This window comes from Lissotriton helveticus, chromosome 4_1 (assembly GCF_964261635.1).
Source record: "Lissotriton helveticus chromosome 4_1, aLisHel1.1, whole genome shotgun sequence".
Taxonomy (NCBI): domain Eukaryota; kingdom Metazoa; phylum Chordata; class Amphibia; order Caudata; family Salamandridae; genus Lissotriton; species Lissotriton helveticus.
The window spans coordinates 155,535,613-155,559,605 of NC_136063.1; the positions used below are offsets into that span (position 1 = coordinate 155,535,613).

The following is a 23,993-nucleotide window of genomic DNA, read 5'->3' on the forward strand; positions in this document are numbered from 1 at the left end:
CTGGGGTAAGTCGGTGTAACCACCCCTTACTTAGGTGTAGTATGCCTATACCTAACCTAAAATGGACACATATGTTCCTGTCAGCCACTCCTATGGAAGGCCTCATCAATCCTGGAGGCAGAGTGCTTGGAAATATGTGAGATGGTGCTCTGGCATGAGCTGAGCCTGTCTGCAGCTTTCGGAACCATGTCCTTTAGCTGTTTCATGATATTGCCATACCATATACTCTTAAGTGCATTATGAACCTCGCGGTTAAATGCTATCTTGGGTTTGGCTTTATCAAAACATGTCGAGTAAGGTGTCATACGAATTGGAATACTACCCCCTCGCCAGTTCTGGCGACGGGGTAGCATTCCACCCTTCTAGAGGGACACGACATGTACCTAGCCTGAACCCCGGTTAAAGTTAAACAGAGCCTTAGCATCCCAAAATGGATGCTGCCACCACAGACACAAGTCTGACCTCCTGCTGCTGGGAGTCCTTCCAGCGAGGGCAGCTTGGACAAAGGGTTTCCTGCCTGGGGAGGTGCTAGCACCACTCCAGACAGGATTTTGTGTATTGGGTAGGACAGGGCTGAATAGAATCAGACATGCCTGGGGCACACAAGGTGTCCCTGTGCATAGGCCAGTTCAAACCGGTGCTGGGGCTTTCCAGCCCCAGTCCTGGCGCGAAACTGGACAAAGGAAAGGGGGTGTAACCACCCCCCTTCCTGGTTCCACCCAGAGGAGGGACCTAGTAGGTGATCCGGCCCCCCAGATTCGAATAAGAGTGGGAGCTGTGTCCTGAGACTTCAGATCATCCTGAATCAACTTGAAATACAGAAGAAGACTGGACTTCGACATTCTGCTGCACAGAAGACGGAAGAGAATCTCCCTTGTGGCCAAGGAGTGACCACCCTGTGAACACAGGCACCAACCAGCAACTCGACGTCTGCTTTGCCGCCGCCTCCCGCCGGAGCCCGAGCCCAGAGCCTGACAAGACCCAGACTCCCAGACTTCTCACCGCCCGATCCACAGTCCCTGCAAAGAAGGGACCCGTGGAGGCACCGAGAGACGTGGGACCGGACCTCTTGAAAGACCCCCGAGAAGCTGACTGCGCAGCATCAGAGGCACCCTCGACGCTGTGCTTTGGGGTTTGAGAAGCCCCAACCTCGAGCAGCCCTTGCACCGAAGATCAGCCCCCCAGCATCTCCACGATCTGCGTGGGGCCCTTTTGCACTGTGCCACTCGACGCGCCATCCCGGCCACTTGCCACGTGGCTAGCGGCCATCTTGGCGACGAAACCTTCAATTTACACTGCGGGTCTGGTTGCTCCAGACTTGCCCTCACTCCTGTAAAAAGGAGTACCTGCTCTGACCTTGCTGGTCCGAGTAACAAGCCTTTTTCGATTCCTGCGTGGCTTGCATTAGCCAAGGCCTGTTTGCTCCAATCAAGTTGCCGACACCGCCAACAGCGAGAAGCCTGCGTGGGACAGCTCGTGACCGACTCCTGGACGTCTTCGACCCCTCGTGTCCACGTGGCTGCAGAGAGAAGCTACACCTCGACGCCTGTTTGCACCCGACATCGCCTGGTTCCACTCTGGTTCCACGGTAGTCACTGGCTAGTGACTTTGAACATTGTCCCCTCTGCTTTCAGGTCTTCACCTCTTCAGATCCACCCTTGATCCACCGGAACTCTTCACATCGAGTCGCCTGCAGCATCTTCAGCTCCAAGCACCATCGACCTGCGTGACGAAACCCGACACTACTTCGACCCTGTGCACCCGCTTCCTGTGGGTGAGGTAACTCAGCTCCGCCGGTGTTCCCACACTGGTACACACCTCTAGGGTCTGTGTCTAAAGTTTCATCCTTCTAGGTCACTCGGAAGGTTCCTTTTTAACTAACTTTGTAACTTTTACGCACCATTGACATTGCATTGGTAAAGCGTGCACTTTCCGCACTGCACCCGAGTCCCGCGGGCCTTTCCCGACTTCTTCACTGCTAGTCCCGAACAGCTCCAGCGATTCCCCAGGCCCTAGGCCTCTTCACTTTCCCCATAGTGGTTCTTATACCACTATTTTAGTATATGGTTTAGGTGGCCCCTAGGGCTCATCCATAATTGTGCAACTTTTGTGTATTTAAACTGTGTTTTGTTTTAACGCATTTGCTTCTGTGCTCATAAAGAGTATCAGGGTTATTTGTAGAAATAAATCTATATATATTTTCAATATATATCTGTGTGGTGTCCTTTCATTTGGTATTCAAGGGATTGTGTATGGTAAAACAGCTTGCTTCACATGCCTTTACAGAGTTTAGCCTAAGACTGCTTAGTCCATGCTACCCCTAGGATAGCTTGTCTATAAGGTTGACTTTACAACCTGCACCATAAGGGTTGCTTGGCATGGTACAAGGTGATCACTAGAACTAGTGAGCATCATATACCAGGCCAACTTCTCACAGTGCTTTATCTGCAAAAATCAGTAAGCAAAGTAAATGGCAAGTCTTAATTAGAAGTTTTATTGAGGAACCTTTTGTAGCAACCCTTGTTTTTTCCAAAATAGTTAATCAAAGTATTCCAACACTGTTGCATGCGGCTGATCCTGTTATTCTGCACACCTAGTGGCCTACAGAACAAAATGTTATCCTCTGTGAAATATACACAGTAGCAAAATGTACACATTAATGCTGAAAATCCAACGATAATGTTGGTGGCCCTATGAAGTGGATAATATGAGAATGCAAGATCTATTGCTGGACACAATCGTTTTACTTAGTTATTTTGTTATCCCATTTTACAGCCAACTAAACTGATGAGGTTTACCATTCTAAAGCAGTCCATACTGATACCGACCAACTGAATAATAACTATGCTAGTCTGCTTGTTATCCCGAGGGACAAACTGGCCTCATGTTCATTTTGATTACCATTTTAGTCAAGGAACAGGCAAAATTTGCTCAATCAATAATCCTGATTGCTTGTTGGAGGGTTGAAGCCCAACACATTTGTTAGCAGAACTATATTCAAACTAAGTGTGGGATACGAGGGTGCAGTGATCTCAGTTATTAATTCAGCATCTTAAATAATGAGTGATTAAAATCTGAATCAAACAGTCTTAATCTGTTTCGAAAGCACACTCCAGATAGAGCTGAAGTTGGAAAGACAAAGCAACAATTACAGTGTCAGTTTCAGAATTATCTTTGTTCTAAGTACAAAGAACAAGTTAGTTAGTATCTGTGATGATTCTTCTTGTGGATACTACACATATCTATGAATTTCTCACCTCTTGAATCTCCTCAAGGTGCCAGACTAGATCAAAAATCTGAAATAACTCTCCAATAGATGCCACCTAAACTCTGACTCTACTCAAGGATCCACCCAAAATAGAACATGATTGGTCTTTATAAGGCACACTGGCATCAGTTCCCAGTTATACCCTCCCAGAGGTGGCAACATAGTTGACACAATTGTCAGAGATTGTAGTGTATCAACACGAACTTGGGACTACTTTTCAGAATGGAGAGACGGGAGTGATCAGGGAGGAATCTAAATCTCCACTAGAACAACTGTTACCAAAGTTGCATTACTTGTTGTATTGATACTTTTACCTGCAGTTTCCTCATCTGCGGAACCAATATCTAAGCAGTAGCTCTAATGTGGTGAGTCTGAGTGGATGGGTAAATCAAAAAGTCCTGAAACACAGACAAGGCAAAATGGCCTACTCTGAGAACTCAAATTAGAGGCAATATGCTTGCTGAAGATGCGTACTGAAGCCCACGTAACAGTTTGACAGATATCCAAGACAGAAACATTCCTGGATAATGTAGAAGAACCAGCTTTCCTGCTGATTGATTTGGCACAGATGCTCACAGGAGACTTCTTGCTATCGAGAACATAGCAGATTTTGATGCATCATCCATCAGGAATTTGTTCACTTCTGAATTACCTTACCTTTTTGGAACCAGCACAGAAAAGAAAAAGCAGATCATCAATCTGGTACTTTGGGTCCTGTAAACGGATGGCCCTGTAAAGATCCAGTCACTGCAATCTCTACTTATTGGTGGTATGAGGAGGTGAGTAAAATTTAAGTAAAGTGATGGAATGTCCCACAAGAAACGAGGTAACTAACTACCTTTGACAGTAAGGAAGCCTAGTGCAAAGGACTAAATTGTTTGGATGAGGTAAAAGGAGGATGAACAGAAAAGGTCTGCTGCTTGTTAATAGGCCAATCCAAGGTAAGCAACTGCAGAGAACAATTGTAAACAAGTGAACACATGAGGTATGTGAACACCAGACTAAGGAAGCACTGAAGAATGATTAAGCACTCGTGCTTTATCTTTACCTACGATGCCAGTCATAAGGCAATGCTCATCACCCTGAAGTAGGTCTTGTTAAGGCGAAACGTGTTGGCCGTTCCCAATGAATGCAAAGTATACCTGAAATAAAGCTACAAAAAGACTCTCTGTCAACAACTTGTTTTTGTTTATAAACTTCCATACTTTGCACCTTTTTACTTACTATTAGTTTGTAATGCCTCTCATCCACCCTGTGTACATGTTTATATTCATGTTCAAGGGGCAGCTGATTATTTGTGGCAGGCAATAATGTTATACCACATGACTGATCCAGGTAGTGCAGTTTCCTACAACCCGGCTGCTTTTCCTCTTTTTAGTATCTGCCTAAGGGGTCCGGCACTACTGATCAGCTCCTTTCTGTCCAATAGAGAGCAGGTTGATGTTCTTGAGGACTTTACTTCAGATCCTTTTACTCTTCTCTGCGGGGTCCCCCTGGGATCCTCGCTAAGTCCCACTCTTTTGGTCCGTCCATGGAACACGGCGACCGGGAACCTACAGAGGAGGGACTCTGGCTATCAGACTTAGCCTATAACTACCTACGAAGATTCTCATACCAAGAATCCACCTTGTTAACTCCACAGTCGAGTCCCCTCCCGGTACGGCTATTCACACACACGTGCATAGTCTCCTTTTGAATTCAGACGTGCAACATTTGTTTGTTTACTTTGTACCTTACTGGTGCAAGATACACTTGTCAAACCCGGAACCAGGGTCGTGATCGATTATACTTATTGGCAGACTCGCCAATTTCTCATCAGGATACGCCATCAACCTCGCTCAAATCCCGCATCCAACCGTGGATGCCTGAAGCTATCTACTAGCCCTGAAGAGTCGTGTTGACTCCACTTTAACACGATGAAACACGTGTCGGCTGAGCTTGGATCCAATTAAACTTCATTTGAAAAAGAACTTGAACACAGATCTGCTGCTTTCTTTCATCTGTATTGCAACTGTTTTTCTCTTTCCCATTTTACACTGTCTTTGTGGCTGCGAGAGCTTTGCTGTTTTACAGCTTGCTTCACATGCCTTTACAGAGTTTAGCCTAAGACTGCTTAGTCCATGCTACCCCTAGGATAGCTGGTCTATAAGGTTGACTTTACAACCTGCACCTTAAGGTTTGCTTGGCATGGTACAAGGTGATCACTAGAACTAGTGAGCATCATATACCAGGCCAACTTCTCACATTGGTGAGCAGCGGATTGGGATTTGAGCTTGCTGTTGTTTTACCATTACAATCTTTGAAAATATCATTTGAAAGATATACAGGTACCTGATAGGTACACTAAAACAAGACTAGATATACTTAAGTTCTACTGAACTTAGTTGTTGTAGAGGATAGGGAGTAGCACACCCTGACTACAACTACTAGATAGGTTTTGTAGGAAAACACAAGTGTAGGTAGATTGCAACACATCCACCACACTAGAGCAATGTCTGGAGCAGAGGGATCCACTGGAACCACCTCTGTTGAGAGTGACCCTCCAAGGGCACCATCCAAATTTGCTATCTTTCCATTTAAGGAACTGAGGCAACTGTGTTCCATGAGAGGAATCAAAACAGGTCCTACTCCTACAGCAGGACACCTCAGAGAGCTGTTAGACCAGTCTGAAGCTCTAAAGAACTCCAAGCCAGGCACCTCAGGGACTGGTGAGGAAGTTTCTCCCTCTGAAGATGATAACCCTGATGCCCCTACCCCTGTCATCCAGATAGATGAGGAAGACCAGACCCCTGGGAATACTCAGCCTGAGGAAGAAGAAGAGGAGGAGGAGGGAGAAGAAAGGGATTCTGATGATGGTAGAAATAGCCAGGTGTTAGTCAGCAGGCGTAACCAGGCTAACCTAAGCTTATTTGGGACTGAAGGTGGGTCCAACCCATTCAGACCCCCAAATGGACTTAACCAGGAGCATAGGAGGAGGAGGAATCACTCAGGTGAGTCCAATACCTCCCATGTTTCTAGAGGTTCTCATGGTAACTCCAGAAGGGAGTTCACTAGCCCTCAGAGAAGGGAACATGAGGCCAAAATGAGAGAGGCTGAACTTAGGATCCAGAGACAAGAATTAGAAGTTGCCCTGGCCAAAGAGAAACTTGCTAGAGCAAGGCAGCCTAGAGAGAGTGGATTAGATTCCACTGGTGGCAGCACTATCCCTAAGGATAAAGACAGGTCCTATGACAATAGAAACCTGAGTAAGATTGTGCCCCCCTACAAAGTTGGGGATGATATCCACAAATGGATGACTGCACTTGAGAGAGCTTGCAAAGTACAGCAGGTCCCTCAGGAGCAGTGGGCAGCAATCTTGTGGCTCTCCTTTGAAGGTAGAGGCAGAGACAGACTCCTCACAGTTAGTGATGGGGATTCTAGAAACTACCTGGTCCTGAAGAGTGCTCTGATTGATGGGTTAGGCTTAACCACTGAACAGTACAGGTTAATGTTCAGAGACACCCAGAAGACACAGACTCAGGACTGGTCTGAATTTGTTGAATGTGCCACTAAGGCTCTGGAGGGCTGGTTGCTGGGAAGTAAGGTTACTGACTATACAGGATTGTATAATTTAATTATGAGAGAGCAAATCTTAAGTAATTGTCAAAATCAGCTTCTACATCAGCACCTGGTTGACTCTGATCTGACCTCCCCACAAGAATTGGGTAGGAGGGCAGACAAATGGGTCAGAACCAGGATCAGGCCTAAGAACCAGGGTGGTGACCAAAAGAAAGAGACTACCAAGCCTCAAGAGAAGGGTGGGGATAAAAGTAAGGAAAAGACTTCCCCAGGGCCCCAAAACTCCAAGGATGGGGGTGGGTCCCAAGACACTTCTTCAACCCAGAAAAAGCCTTATTGTCATGTCTGTAAACAGGTTGGGCATTACAAAACAGACAGCTGTTGTCCCAAGAATGGCAATAAAGAGAATATACCTCCAAAGCCAGCTCCAACACCTCCTGTTACTGTCAGCAGTAATCCCCCAGGAAGTGGGAGCACACCCAGGAATCTGGGTGGGTTTACTTTTGGAGGACAGGTGGATTCTGGCCTAACCAGGTCCCCTACCTCAGATACTCTTGTCTATGAGACTGGCATGGGGTTTGCCAATTTCACTGCTTGCCCAAACACTTTGAGCAAGTATAGACAGGAGCTCCTCATCAATGGCTTGAAAGTTGAGGCCTTTAGAGACACAGGGGCTAGCATCACCATGTTGGCTGAATGTCTAGTCCCCTCAAGGCAACTTTTACCTGATGCCACATATCAGGTGACAAACATTGATGGAATAGAAACCAATCACCCCATGGCAGTAGTAAATCTTAGCTGGGGAGGTGTCACTGGCCCAAAGAGAGTGGCAGTGTCATCAAACTTGCCTGTAGATTGTCTACTGGGGAATGATTTAGAAATCTCAGCCTGGGCTGAGGTGGAACAAGAAACCCATTCTAGAATGGTAAATCTCCATGGAAAGGTTAGTGGGGCTGTGATGGCTACAGCCCCAACCCAAGATGTCCTTCCTGAAAAGGTTGGTAGGGCTGAGCAAACCTCAGCCCCATCTTTAGCTAACTTCCCTCCTGAAAAGATTAGCAGGGCTGTGATGGTAACAGCCCATACCCAAACTGAGTCTCCTCCTGAAAAGGTTGGTGGGGCTGTGATGGCCACAGCCCAAACTCAAACTGATACATGTGTTGTGAAGCCTGAAAAGATGGATCACTCCACACAGACAGAGAGCATTGAGGAGGAAGAGAAATCTCCCTCCCACCAGACTTTAGGAAAGGATCAGCCTCCTCAGGGAACTGATCTTACCCCTGATGAAGGAACTATCCCAGAGGTTGTTAGGCCTGGCCTGACAGAGCCTCTGATGACAGTGGACCCTTCTCAGGTGGGACCCAGTCTGGAGTAGGTAACCTGCCCCTCTCTACCTTGCCTTAGTCAGCCCAGGGCTGCAGAGGACAAGAAGGACAGTGAGCCCCAAAGGGCCTCCTGTCAAATAAAGCACCCCCATCAACAGATTGGGGCACCGAAACTAGTAGCCCTAGTGAGGTAAAAACTTTAAAAACTCCTGAGGGAGCCCCCTTAAAAGTAGTTAGGGACCTCCCACAGATGGATTCTGTTGGGCACAGCCAAACCTGGGACCCCAAGGCCCCAAACCTGACCTGTCCCTCCAGTAAGCCAACAAATTACCTGAAGCCCTGCGTAGGGATGGTAACAGGCTCCATTTTAGAAAAACCCTAAAGACCATCCTGTTTAGGGCAGCGCTGAATTTAGTTTAGCCTCTCCCTTCCATGATGCTGAGTGGGCTGTTATGTTTTTATGGTCAAAGCGCCTTGAGACCTGTCGGTGAGTTGGCGCTATACAAGCACATATTAACAATAACAACAACAAGAGGGACCCAGCCTCCAGCTTTAGGTAGCCAAAGGTTGACCCTGAGAGCACAGTGCAACTCAGTCAAAGAAAGAAAGGCCCACATGGTGGAGAGTGATTGGAGGAAGCTGAGTCCTACAGAGGGATCTCACTTCAGTACTCCATCCCAACACCAGCCTTTAACTTTGCAAAGACACACCACAGGTAGAGATTCCCTATGGTGGAGACCCTCAGATACCCTTAGGGTGAGGGATTGCTTAGTGGACCATGAGACAGGGGGTAACCAAGCCAGAGCTGGTACTTCCTTATATGGCCACTTAGGCAATATAGGCTTACCTGGTCAAGGATAGCCTTATCTCCTTTCGTTTGGGGGGCGGGGGGGGGTTATGTAGGAAGGTGGATATCCGACTATGGTTACCCCCAAATATTTTGCCTGGTGTTTAGCTGGTTTTTGACATAGTTGGCCTGGGATCCTGCTATTCAGGGCCCCAGGCTAATTGCTCTCTCCTTAAAATGGACTCCATGTACCTTAGGTACATACACAATTGGAACTGGTTCACCTTATTGGCCCCTGTAACAGTGTACCCAGGTACCCAGGGCATAGGTGCTTCCAAGGCCTACCAGGGGCTGCAGCATGTATTGTGCCACCCCTGGCCTGGCCTCCATATTTGACACAACTGGCTGATCACTCAGCTGGGGTAAGTCGGTGTAACCACCCCTTACTTAGGTGTAGTATGCCTATACCTAACCTAAAATGGACACATATGTTCCTGTCAGCCACTCCTATGGAAGGCCTCATCAATCCTGGAGGCAGAGTGCTTGGAAATATGTGAGATGGTGCTCTGGCATGAGCTGAGCCTGTCTGCAGCTTTCGGAACCATGTCCTTTAGCTGTTTCATGATATTGCCATACCATATACTCTTAAGTGCATTATGAACCTCGCGGTTAAATGCTATCTTGGGTTTGGCTTTATCAAAACATGTCGAGTAAGGTGTCATACGAATTGGAATACAACCCCCTCGTCAGTTCTGGCGTCGGGGGTAGCATTCCACCCTTCTAGAGGGACACGACATGTACCTAGCCTGAACCCCGGTTAAAGTTAAACAGAGCCTTAGCATCCCAAAATGGATGCTGCCACCACAGACACAAGTCTGACCTCCTGCTGCTGGGAGTCCTTCCAGCGAGGGCAGCTTGGACAAAGGGTTTCCTGCCTGGGGAGGTGCTAGCACCACTCCAGACAGGATTTTGTGTAATGGGTAGGACAGGGCTGAATAGAATCAGACATGCCTGGGGCACACAAGGTGTCCCTGTGCATAGGCCAGTTCAAACCGGTGCTGGGGCTTTCCAGCCCCAGTCCTGGCGCGAAACTGGACAAAGGAAAGGGGGATGTAACCACCCCCTTCCTGGTTCCACCCAGAGGAGGGACCTAGTAGGTGATCCGGCCCCCCAGATTCGAATAAGAGTGGGAGCTGTGTCCTGAGACTTCAGATCATCCTGAATCAACTTGAAATACAGAAGAAGACTGGACTTCGACATTCTGCTGCACAGAAGACGGAAGAGAATCTCCCTTGTGGCCAAGGAGTGACCACCCTGTGAACACAGGCACCAACCAGCAACTCGACGTCTGCTTTGCCGCCGCCTCCCGCCGGAGCCCGAGCCCAGAGCCTGACAAGACCCAGACTCCCAGACTGCTCACCGCCCGATCCACAGTCCCTGCAAAGAAGGGACCCGTGGAGGCACCGAGAGACGTGGGACCGGACCTCTTGAAAGACCCCCGAGAAGCTGACTGCGCAGCATCAGAGGCACCCTCGACGCTGTGCTTTGGGGTTTGAGAAGCCCCAACCTCGAGCAGCCCTTGCACCGAAGATCAGCCCCCCAGCATCTCCACAATCTGCGTGGGGCCCTTTTGCACTGTGCCACTCGACGCGCCATCCCGGCCACTTGCCACGTGGCTAGCGGCCATCTTGGCGACGAAACCTTCAATTTACACTGCGGGTCTGGTTGCTCCAGACTTGCCCTCACTCCTGTAAAAAGGAGTACCTGCTCTGACCTTGCTGGTCCGAGTAACAAGCCTTTTTCGATTCCTGCGTAGCTTGCATTAGCCAAGGCCTGTTTGCTCCAATCAAGTTGCCGACACCGCCAACAGCGAGAAGCCTGCGTGGGACAGCTCGTGACCGACTCCTGGACGTCTTCGACCCCTCGTGTCCACGTGGCTGCAGAGAGAAGCTACACCTCGACGCCTGTTTGCACCCGACATCGCCTGGTTCCACTCTGGTTCCACGGTAGTCACTGGCTAGTGACTTTGAACATTGTCCCCTCTGCTTTCAGGTCTTCACCTCTTCAGATCCACCCTTGGATCCACCGGAACTCTTCACATCGAGTCGCCTGCAGCATCTTCAGATCCAAGCACCATCGACCTGCGTGACGAAACCCGACACTACTTCGACCCTGTGCACCCGTTCCTGTGGGTGAGGTAACTCAGCTCCGCCGGTGTTCCCACACTGGTACACACCTCTAGGGTCTGTGTCTAAAGTTTCATCCTTCTAGGTCACTCGGAAGGTTCCTTTTTAACTAACTTTGTAACTTTTACGCACCATTGACATTGCATTGGTAAAGCGTGCACTTTCCGCACTGCACCCGAGTCCCGCGGGCCTTTCCCGACTTCTTCACTGCTAGTCCCGAACAGCTCCAGCGATTCCCCAGGCCCTAGGCCTCTTCACTTTCCCCATAGTGGTTCTTATACCACTATTTTAGTATATGGTTTAGGTGGCCCCTAGGGCTCATCCATAATTGTGCAACTTTTGTGTATTTAAACTGTGTTTTGTTTTAACGCATTTGCTTCTGTGCTCATAAAGAGTATCAGGGTTATTTGTAGAAATAAATCTATATATATTTTCAATATATATCTGTGTGGTGTCCTTTCATTTGGTATTCAAGGGATTGTGTATGGTAAAACAGCTTGCTTCACATGCCTTTACAGAGTTTAGCCTAAGACTGCTTAGTCCATGCTACCCCTAGGATAGCTTGTCTATAAGGTTGACTTTACAACCTGCACCATAAGGGTTGCTTGGCATGGTACAAGGTGATCACTAGAACTAGTGAGCATCATATACCAGGCCAACTTCTCACAGTGCTTTATCTGCAAAAATCAGTAAGCAAAGTAAATGGCAAGTCTTAATTAGAAGTTTTATTGAGGAACCTTTTGTAGCAACCCTTGTTTTTTCCAAAATAGTTAATCAAAGTATTCCAACACTGTTGCATGCGGCTGATCCTGTTATTCTGCACACCTAGTGGCCTACAGAACAAAGTGTTATCCTCTGTGAAATATACACAGTAGCAAAATGTACACATTAATGCTGAAAATCCAACGATAATGTTGGTGGCCCTATGAAGTGGATAATATGAGAATGCAAGATCTATTGCTGGACACAATCGTTTTACTTAGTTATTTTGTTATCCCATTTTACAGCCAACTAAACTGATGAGGTTTACCATTCTAAAGCAGTCCCTACTGATACCGACCAACTGAATAATAACTATGCTAGTCTGCTTGTTATCCCGAGGGACAAACTGGCCTCATGTTCATTTTGATTACCATTTTAGTCAAGGAACAGGCAAAATTTGCTCAATCAATAATCCTGATTGCTTGTTGGAGGGTTGAAGCCCAACACATTTGTTAGCAGAACTATATTCAAACTAAGTGTGGGATACGAGGGTGCAGTGATCTCAGTTATTAATTCAGCATCTTAAATAATGAGTGATTAAAATCTGAATCAAACAGTCTTAATCTGTTTCGAAAGCACACTCCAGATAGAGCTGAAGTTGGAAAGACAAAGCAACAATTACAGTGTCAGTTTCAGAATTATCTTTGTTCTAAGTACAAAGAACAAGTTAGTTAGTATCTGTGATGATTCTTCTTGTGGATACTACACATATCTATGAATTTCTCACCTCTTGAATCTCCTCAAGGTGCCAGACTAGATCAAAAATCTGAAATAACTCTCCAATAGATGCCACCTAAACTCTGACTCTACTCAAGGATCCACCCAAAATAGAACATGATTGGTCTTTATAAGGCACACTGGCATCAGTTCCCAGTTATACCCTCCCAGAGGTGGCAACATAGTTGACACAATTGTCAGAGATTGTAGTGTATCAACACGAACTTGGGACTACTTTTCAGAATGGAGAGACGGGAGTGATCAGGGAGGAATCTAAATCTCCACTAGAAAAACTGTTACCAAAGTTGCATTACTTGTTGTATTGATACTTTTACCTGCAGTTTCCTCATCTGCGGAACCAATATCTAAGCAGTAGCTCTAATGTGGTGAGTCTGAGTGGATGGGTAAATCAAAAAGTCCTGAAACACAGACAAGGCAAAATGGCCTACTCTGAGAACTCAAATTAGAGGCAATATGCTTGCTGAAGATGCGTACTGAAGCCCACGTAACAGTTTGACAGATATCCAAGACAGAAACATTCCTGGATAATGTAGAAGAACCAGCTTTCCTGCTGATTGATTTGGCACAGATGCTCACAGGAGACTTCTTGCTATCGAGAACATAGCAGATTTTGATGCATCATCCATCAGGAATTTGTTCACTTCTGAATTACCTTACCTTTTTGGAACCAGCACAGAAAAGAAAAAGCAGATCATCAATCTGGTACTTTGGGTCCTGTAAATGTATAAACGGATGGCCCTGTAAAGATCCAGTCACTGCAATCTCTACTTATTGGTGGTATGAGGAGGTGAGTAAAATTTAAGTAAAGTGATGGAATGTCCCACAAGAAACGAGGTAACTAACTACCTTTGACAGTAAGGAAGCCTAGTGCAAAGGACTAAATTGTTTGGATGAGGTAAAAGGAGGATGAACAGAAAAGGTCTGCTGCTTGTTAATAGGCCAATCCAAGGTAAGCAACTGCAGAGAACAATTGTAAACAAGTGAACACATGAGGTATGTGAACACCAGACTAAGGAAGCACTGAAGAATGATTAAGCACTCGTGCTTTATCTTTACCTACGATGCCAGTCATAAGGCAATGCTCATCACCCTGAAGTAGGTCTTGTTAAGGCGAAACGTGTTGGCCGTTCCCAATGAATGCAAAGTATACCTGAAATAAAGCTACAAAAAGACTCTCTGTCAACAACTTGTTTTTGTTTATAAACTTCCATACTTTGCACCTTTTTACTTACTATTAGTTTGTAATGCCTCTCATCCACCCTGTGTACATGTTTATATTCATGTTCAAGGGGCAGCTGATTATTTGTGGCAGGCAATAATGTTATACCACATGACTGATCCAGGTAGTGCAGTTTCCTACAACCCGGCTGATTTTCCTCTTTTTAGTATCTGCCTAAGGGGTCCGGCACTACTGATCAGCTCCTTTCTGTCCAATAGAGAGCAGGTTGATGTTCTTGAGGACTTTACTTCAGATCCTTTTACTCTTCTCTGCGGGGTCCCCCTGGGATCCTCGCTAAGTCCCACTCTTTTTAATGCATATGCTACCCCCTTTGATCGAACTCATTCGATCATGTGGCTTTTCAGTATTTTCCAATGCTGATGACACCAAGATAGTGGTGTCAGTCTCTTCCAATCTAGAAAAAATAGCCAAACAATTCAAAATCAGCATGGGTAACATCGCTGATTGGATGCAGAAGAATTGTTTGAAATTACATTTTGAAAATACAGAAGTATTACTGTTTGGCAGAGACTCCTTTTTTTGGAACACCATCTGGGGCCCCCTACCTTGGGTTGCTCCCGCCTCCGGTCCATAAAGCACAGAACTTCGGGATTATCTATCATGCCTAATTAGCATTCACAGACCACATTAAACAGGTAACATCGTCCTGGTTCCTCATTTTAAAAAACCTATAAAGAATCCTTCCTTTCCATTCAAGAGAGTTGCAGAAAACAGTTATAATTGCCTTGGTAATTTCAAAACTAGACTACTGCAGTGCCTTATATGTAGGCTCTAAAATTCGCCTATTAAACACACTGCTGACTCTCCAGAACGCTGCAGCCCGGGTACTGATTAATCTCCCTAAATTCTGCTCTCTCTCTCCCTCTCTCTCTCTCTCTCTCTCTAACCATTATCGATCTGCATTGTTTACCAATCAGGGAGCAAATCAAGTTCAAAGCACTGTTCTAGGCTAATAAGGTGTGTGTCTGAAAAGTTTCAGCGCTACGTCCATCATCTTATCATGTAAGCTCCCTACATTGCTAGTCTGCCGCTTATTTTAACACTGCTCGCTTCCGTTTTTTCTTCTTTGTATGTCTGATGGGAATTTGGGGGGGAGTGCATGTCAGTTTATTTTGCTTTTGGCATCATTGTGAATTTTAAAAAGGAACGTAATTGCCACTTGGTGCTCGGCATTCCTCGGGGCTCTATTCTCCTTGCCACGGCTCTGCAGCACTCCTGACCTCATTCGCGGCCGGGTAGCGGCCATCTTGGACGTGACACGCGCTTGGCGCGGTCAGCGGTCCAGTCGCTGAACACATCTTCCCAGCACTGGCCATACCCTATTTAAATGTGTCTATGCCGAACGCGCAGTGGGCGCGCCAAAGACAAGCCCGTCTGCGCCCGTCAGTGCTAAGTCAGGGCTCAGGGCGAGCCATGCTGCTGGATTAGCCCCCATTCATTATAATGGCCCGTCCATTCAGTACTCCAGCACGGCGTTAAGGTCTTTAAGAGTCCCGTGCTGCCCCTCCTACTCCACTGCCATTACAGGGCCCGAGAATATCATGGCGTGCCCTGACTGTGGTTTTCTTCCGTCCATTCAGCTCCCCTCGGTTTCTTTGAGTGCCGACCCCTGCCCTCAGGCCTGTTTTAAAGCCTGCCTCATTAATTCCAGATCTCTGAAGCGGCACCATCCTGACATTGCCGACCGGATTCTGGATAATGACCTAGATCTGTTATTCATTACGGAGACATGGCTCGACACGTTCTTTAATCATATCGTCGCGTTGGCCACCCCCTCTGGTTATAAAATCTATCGGATTGACCGCCCAGTTGGGAAGGGGGGGCCGGGGGGCATTCTATACAGAGAACGCTGGGCTCTCCAGTGTGAATCTTCCACTATATGGGGAGGTTGTGAAGCTATGGATTTTAATCTCCAATTGTCACCTCACTTCACATTGGGGGGCTCATTATTATACCGTCCTCCGGGCCCAGCGGGTGTCTTTTTGGATGCCTGTGGAGATGCTCTGGCGGATAGAGTCTTAAGGTTCTCCAACTACCTTCTCCTGGGGGATTTCAATTTACATCTTGACTCCCTGGAGTCGGCTGACTCCGCAGCTATTATGGATAATCTCCAGCTGGCTATGCTCTCCCAATGGATGACAGATCCGACCCACAAGGGGGGTCACATTTTGGATCCTATCTGTTCCAATTTCCCGGTGCTGGTCAGAAAGCTACTCCCGATCACCTGGTCGGACCACTTCCCTATATTTTTTTCATGGACCACCCAGTGCCAGCTGCAATTAGCTAGCTGTCAGCGTGCCCCTACGGCCAGGAAGCTGGACGTAGGTTTACTCAGTGTTCATCTGGTGGTCTCGCGTCCTACCCTCTTAGGTGATCTACAGGACAATGTTACCACATTCTCTAGCTGGATCAGTGGTTCAGTCAATGCCCTTTCGGCCCAGAATCATCGCAAGCTGGGGAGAGAGGCTCCCTCTAAGCCTTGGTTCACCTCGGAGTTGAAGGCTCTAAAGCATGCCTGTAAGGTTTTGGAGAGAGCATGGCGGGTCAGCGGCTATTGCCCCACTGCCAAACAGGCTCTTAGAGTCCAACAGAAAATCTATTACTCAGCTATTGCTACGGCCAAAGGCCAGCATTTTGCCACCCGCATTGACCGAGCGAATAATAATTCCAAGGAAATTTTCGCCATCGTGCAGAGCTTTGTAACTCCATGTGCCCAGGACGCGGTGGTTCCCCCCTCTGATAACTGGTGCAATACTTTGGCAAAATACTTTAGGGATAAGATCATGGACATTCAAGAATCCTTTCTGAAAGACCCTAAGCCGACCCCGACTGTCCCGTCGAGGAGTCTGGAGAAGGATTCGGTTCATCTTCTCTCGGTCTTTAGCCCAGTGGATTCATTGTCCTCGCGCAGAATTCTTGGAGCACTGAAATCCGGCTCCCCTAAGGATCCTTGCGCAGCTAGGCTGTTGGCCGAGCTAGCCCACACGATCAACCCGGAAGTCAATCTACTGATTAATCAGTCGCTTCGCGAGGCCTGTGTTCCCTCTTCATGGAAGCAGGCTCTTAATACTTCCCCTTCTTAAGAAGCCGACTCTTGATCAGTCAGTTCCCGCCAACTATCGTCCTATCTCAGTCCTGCCTAGATTGGCCAAGGTTTGCAAAAAGGCAGTCACTTTTCAGCTCACCGACTATGTAGAGAAGGTGGGTCTGTTACATCCTGCGCAATCGGGGTTCCGTGCTTCTTACAGCACGGAGTCAGCTCTGCTGGAGGTGGCGGAAGCTATACGTGACTGTTTGGATGCCGGCGGGAGAGCAGCCCTGGTAATGCTGGATCTCTCGGCGGCATTCGACACGGTGCCCCACTCTCTCCTTCTAGATCGTCTTACAGCCATCGGCATTGTGGGTTCAGCTTGGAGCTGGCTTAGATCCTTTCTGGAGGATAGATCACAGCAAGTATGGCTGCCCCCTGCGCTTCGGCGCCGACGCCTCTTTCCACCGGCGTTCCGCAAGGCTCCTCACTTAGCCCTCTATTGTTTAATATCTATGTGACTTCCCTGGTTTATCTGGCGGAGTCCTTGGGGGCTAAGGTGATGGCCTATGCGGATGACACGCAGCTTCTGTTCTCCTGTTAACGGGGTGAGGACTCAGTCAGCACGGCGCAGCGTTGTCTCTCAGCTGTGTTTCGCTGGCTGGCTAATGCACAGTTAAAGTGTAACGAAGAAAAATCGGAGGTTCTCCTGTTTGGCTTGTTTCCTGTGGATTTTAAAACTAGGCTGTGGCCACCTGACTTCCCGCCCCCTTTGACTGAGAAGGGTCTTGCCAAAAACCTGGGGGTCTGGTTTGAGGAAAATTTAAATTTTGCAACACAGGTGAAGAAGCTAACAGGGACATACTTTGGCACCCTGAAAATTCTGAGGAAATTTCTTCCCCTCTTGCCAGGTGGCGCCTAAGAGACGGTCGTCTGGGCTCTGATCCTCTCCCGCCTGGACTATGCCAATGCTATCCTGGTGGGATGTCCCGGCTATCTGACCAGGAAGCTGCAGGTAGTCCAGAATGCGGCAACGAGACTCCTCCTGGGACTCCCTGTTAGACAGAGTGTGCGGATCCATCTTTGTCATCTACACTGGCTCCCAGTAGAGTCTAGTCTGAAATTTAAAATGCTGTACATTGTCCATCGGGCCCTGTATGGGTTGGGTCCGCTCTATCTTCAGAAGCGCTTTGCCTTTTATAAACCTTCTAGGCAATTGCGTTTCTCTGACCAACTCTTAATACAGAACCCTCGTTTTCAATCAGCACAGGCTGGGTGGTTGTTCCTTCACCCGCAAAGCAGGTCTTGCCTGGAATGAGCTTCCGCTGGCCCTCAGGAGGGTGTCGGACCCCGTTGCTTTCAAGAAGAAATTAAAAACTTTGCTTTTCGGAGGCCCTGGCTGTGTGGTGGGCTTTCTTTGGAATTAGCGCCGGGATACTTTGAGTAGCTGTGCGCTTTATAAATCTAGTAGAACATAACATAACATAACATGTTTGCGCCGCACAAGGTTGGCCCACTTTTCTTTCAGAAGATTCTCAAATGGTATATACCTACCTTCGGTCTAGCATGGCAAGACAGATAGTCATCCCCAGAATTATAAAACAGCCATACTGGGAAGGAAGACGTTTCTCCTGTTTCACATGTAAATGGTGGAATACTATGCCTGACCACCTTATAGGGCAGCCAAAGCTGTTAACATTCAGGAAATAACTGTAAACCTGGCCTTTTCGGTCCACTGCTTAATTAGCTCTTCAGTTGCCTTCCTCCGTAGGCTCATGTTTGACACTTGCACCAATATTCTGATTGGTACTTGCCTGCTTTATAATCTATTAATATACCATTATAAACAGGAACACATAAATATACAAGTCTTGCAGGATAAAGAGCAGACTTCAGATACATCAAGTTGCCCCCTCCAAGGCAAGAGTTCACTTGCCCACTAGAAGGTAAGAGTTCACAAAGTTCTGCATTCTCATTGCATTCTGGTACTTGAAGACATGTTTTCATATTGTGAAAAATCAACAGCATCTTAGGTACAAAAATGAAAGCAAGACTCTCAAAGGAACTAACAATGACATACAAAATGTGAGCTCTTTGCAAAGTTTTGTAGCTTACAACACAAAACACAGGTGCTGAATTCAAAACCGGTAAGAATTCAGGGAAAGGTATGGGACAGCGGGTCCGCCAATGGTGTGTTTATTCCATAGCATGTTCTTGCCAGCACTCTCCATGGTGGCTACAGTTTTTATGTCAGCCTAAACTGGAGAATAGCTGTATATCTCCAGTCCTATAGTGCAAAACCCAAACATTTTCCATACTTTCAAGATGGCCACCACATTGAGTCACGAAGCATAGTTTCACTTTGTCAGTTTTGAAAGTATTAAAAACAAAAAGGGTTTCTACACTTTACAGCAGCTGCTGCATCACATCATCACGTTGTGTCACACCACGTGGCCGTCATCTTGAAAGTATAAAAAACACTGAGACAGAAAAGATCCTAAGTAGGACAAATACAAGTAAAGGGAAGAAAGCCATAGAATCAAAAGGAGGGAAGCCAGACAAACAAACTAAAAAAATCCAATCATGAACCAGGGGCTGTCCTCCAACCCACTCTATGTATACTTGAAATAACTGCTCTAGTTAACAGACAGCTAACCCTGTCTGCATCGAAACCTAGAAAGGGTACAGAAACCTATGCTCTTAAACCAATACTCACAAGGAAAACATATTAAACAAACTGCCAGTCAGTGTACAACTGGAAAATGGAAACACGGTCACCTTTCTTGGAGGGAAGTTTGCTTGGTAACGTGGAAAATTTCCACTTCTCATCTGTACTGCAACTACTATCCTGGTTTGCAATCAGAGGTTGAGGTCTGGTCATGGTCAGATTCTGGTCATCCTCATAACGCTGCCAGGAGAGATGTGCCTTTTTGGCTGAAAGCAGGTACAAGAAGGCAGTGTCCCCATCCTTTCTGATACCATAGGAACCAAGTGTTCTTTCGTCTATGCAGAGGCATTGGCCGATGATCCAGCGCTGCACACTAGGGTGGAATCCATACTCCTGAAAAACCTAAAAAGAAAGTTCTTATTGCTTACACGTTTGTTACTATTTCAACCTATAAGCATTACAAATATATTAAACATTAAGAATAAAAATATGTTAATTCTAGAAAAGGAACATTACTTATTTAGCTGTGTATTAGTGTCTAACGACTACCTCAAGTCAGTCCTGATAAAAAAAGGAAAACTGTGCATTCACCATAGTATGTATGTATGTACCTATGTGGCATTAACTTAGCACTGACCTAGCCAAAGGGCAGTAGCACTATACAGGATTCAAGGCAGAGCTACTGCAATTGGAGTTAAGACTGAGTAAGCTTCAACAAGAATGGGTCGCCAGGGTGGGTGTGCTCTACGCAGCGTTTACTGCTGTTCGAACAGAAATTTGACAACAAGGGAATGAAAGTTATTTCTGGGAAATTGTGTTTTGGGACACAAAGATAATCAAGCTTGAGCTTCCAATACATAATGCAGGGGCTAAATAATAGTAACATCAGTTATTTAACACCTGTAGAGGTGGTATAAAGGACTAAGTCATAAAAATGCTACTATTCACAATCTTATCATAAAACATGAACAGGTATGCCTCTTAAATCGAAGTTATAAAAATGTAATAAACCGTGTTAGATGTGTGGAGGAAAACTCAGATACACTCTAATCTGAAATTCAAGCTTGAATCGAAAGCCCTTATTTTAGAAACAAAAACAGCTTACTTGCAAATAGAAATGCGGACAGCGACATATGAAAGTAAATATATTTTTTTGAGCTGGTTTAAAATATGTGACCAGTATAAAACGGATGATGACGTGACCAGTCATTCTTCAAACTGTGCATGCTTTGCCTCTTTTCTCCCTTTGAAAACTGTGAAACCACATCAACGATTAACATTTTCAACCAAACTGGAGGTATATGAGCCTCAGAACAGAAACATTAAGTTCTCAGAGAGTGATATTAATTAACAATAATTTAGAATTATGTAGAATGTGTGTACTGTTTACAGTAGACTCTGCCGAATTTATGTGACAACAAGCTTCTCATTTTATCGTTGCGGCAGAGCCAGAATGTGTTATTGTGCCGGATACTCCTGTCACAACTCCTGACTAGAGACCTTTATGACTCTGGTGTGTTGATTACCAACAAAGTAGTAGCTTACGTTAGGTGATAGGGAACTTAATAAAGATGCACTGCTTTCATCATGGGAGGCTACTGCTTCAATAAAACGGGCTATAATACTACTAATAGAGGGTGGCAGCTGACTAATAGTGGGAAATAAGGCATTTTACATGAACCCTACTGGGAAGATTACCTACTAGCTCTCTGCAACTAAATCTGTGTAGGATGCCTCCTTGTAACAAATCGTACTATTATTTGGGGTGAGTTGCTCCCACCTCAAATAACAATCCTTGTGAATAATCCTCAAAGTCATTAAATTAACTGGAATTCAACCCCCTCTGTCTCCTATGACACAGAGCAGACAGGATTAACTTAGGGCAAAGTGTAAACGATTTATACAGTATCAAAACGGTAATAAAATCAAAATACAAAATGATAAAAATCCCAAATCAAATTAGAAAAAGAGAGTCAAGTGTAATAAACAAAACAACACCAAAATAACAAAAAAATAAAGGAAACCAGAGGTACAATCTTTTTGAATTTTAAGCAAGAATAGCACCAAAAAGCACAAAGGTCGTGGTAAAATGGGACCTAAGCACAATTTGACGCTGACCACAAAAGAGAGTGGGTAAAAAATGCCAACCTGGCTCATCCTGGTCAACGACTGTAACCTCTGACTCAGTTGTTTAAGTCCTAGTTCACCAGAAAAGTTCCTCTTCTAAAGCCCCCTGGACCTTAGGAGAAGTATGGAGAGAATTACGAGGTGTCAAACAGAGGCCAAGAGCATAGTCCAGACTAGGTACAGTTGTCAATGGTCAGCAGGACCGTTGCAGAAAGGGCCTCTTGTAGCTTCTTGTATCCTTGCAGCTTGAACAGGAGGTCAATCTTAGGACCCTTGGCATCCCCTTCTTGGTTCTGGGTACAAGAGGGATCAGTTTCATTCCTTTAGGGCTCGCCTCAGGTCACAGGCAGTAGGCCCAGTACACCTTTTTTTCTTACTGAGCTCCAGTAGCGGCTCAAGTGGGTGCTTAGGGGCGACACATTTATTCCTCGCACAAGCTAGTAGGTGAAAATTATTTTTGGGTATGCCTTAACGAATAAGGTAAAAGTTCCCAGCCAACCCTACCCTCATTGACCATTTTCAAGATGGTCAATGTCTTCTTTCATGGAATCTTGGGCTCTGGGCAGTGTACTATGATAATCCTAGTATCCCGGTTCCGGCGGTAAGGTAGGTCGCGGGCACATCGCGCTAGGACGCTGGACCCAAATTGGTGTCCATTTTGACCGCCAGAAACTGTTGCAAGTAATTACTAGACAACAGTAGAGGTTATTGACCGGAGAACGTGGTATGTAGATTTCACTTAACCAAGCTGTGTAGATAGTGTTCACTTTGATCCTGAAGAAGTGCCCAGATCCTCCTGACACTGAAGGCACGAAACATGTTGATCAATCGAGAGGAGGGCACAGACAGCTAGATACATTGCCTTTAGTTCACTGCCACTCTCTACATTTTTAATGAGGCAGTTTACCTTCTGAATAAATGACTGCTAGGACTAACTGACCTGTTTTAATTCACCCTCTACCACATCTACACACACTAGGCCCCGCACCCTCACTGCACCCACAGTCAGAAACAGAAGATCCCAACTAAAGTGCCCCGGACTGGGTGCCCGTCAGGTAGTGCAGCGCCAACCTGACGAGGGGCAGGCTCATATGAGGACGCATGACACCTAGCTTGTGAGAGACCTAGTTCCGAAAAGGGGAATTCCCCTTCCTCTTTCTTCAGTGTGGGGCTACACGTGATTTACCCCCTCCTGTAGTATCTCCTCGCTCCTTTTTTCCTTGGAACGTAGAGGAACTTCGTACCCTCCTTGTACATACAAATCCTAGTGTCCTCCCACATCTAACACCAAAATCCAGTTTGAGGCAGCCAATGTGCCCCCAATAAACCAAGAGACTATTTTGGTAGAACAGAAGCAGGTTTTTCCAGCAACAAAACAGTGGACACACACAAAATGTCTTGGCATCATACTCCCCTTCCTTTCAAGTGCACCCCCAGTGTTATATGTAAAACCTGGAGACAACGTCTAGTAGGATAAAGCAGTGTTCATCAGCAACCAGACAGTAGATACACACAAATTGTCTGGCCATCCTGTTCTCTAATGGCACCCCAAAGTGTTACATGTAAAACCAGCAGACCTGTCAAGCAGGATTTGACACTTTCAAAAAGGATGTGCAAAACACCCACTCTGCATATTGTGTTCAGTGGAGTGATCTCTGACCATTCAGATCAGCCTACTGTTTGCTTCTTGGAAGCATTTCGCTCCTATTGATAATTCCTAGCTGGGAGAAGTTTGAGAGCAAATGCAAATCAGACACCAAGAAGGTCAAGCAAGGAAAAGGTAACTTTTGATAAAGTTACTTTTTCCTTAATATTTACTAAAAATCAGACTTCAACATTGAATTAGATTTTAATACCCATCACGAATAGTTGTTCAATTACCGAGGTACAGTATTAAGATTTTAATCTATACTATGGTTTTCGACATAGGACAGCTAGGCCTGCCACAGTGAAAAATAGGTTTTGGTTTCTGGTCAATGTAGGGACATATTAACATTCTACTTTTAAATACTATGCACCCTGCATGTTGGGCTACAAGGAATACATAGAAGTGAAGTACAAAATTTAAAAGGAAGGTGCTGACCTGTCAATAGGATTTGACAGGTGAAAATGCAGTTTTCACAATGCTATAATCAGGCTACACAGGGTAGGCCTAAAACATGTTTTACACTGTCACTACACTGGCTGGCACAATATGCACTATATTCCACTAGTGATATTTACCTTACAAGACCTCAGTAGATTTTGAATCATATACTATGAAGTGAAGATAGGTTTATTCTAATTATAACAATTAAGACTATGTT

General features: G+C 46.0%; 1 protein-coding gene across 1 annotated transcript in view; it reads right to left on the bottom strand.

Moving 5' to 3' along the window:
• LOC144828452 (ranBP-type and C3HC4-type zinc finger-containing protein 1-like) overlaps positions 1–23,993 on the bottom strand; it is a 540,072-nt gene that overhangs the window by 344,521 nt on the left and 171,558 nt on the right. Inside the window, exon 6 of the mRNA XM_078686629.1 lies at positions 19,671–19,962. Coding sequence (XP_078542755.1) covers positions 19,671–19,962 — 292 coding nt within the window. The remainder of the gene's footprint in view (positions 1–19,670; positions 19,963–23,993) is intronic.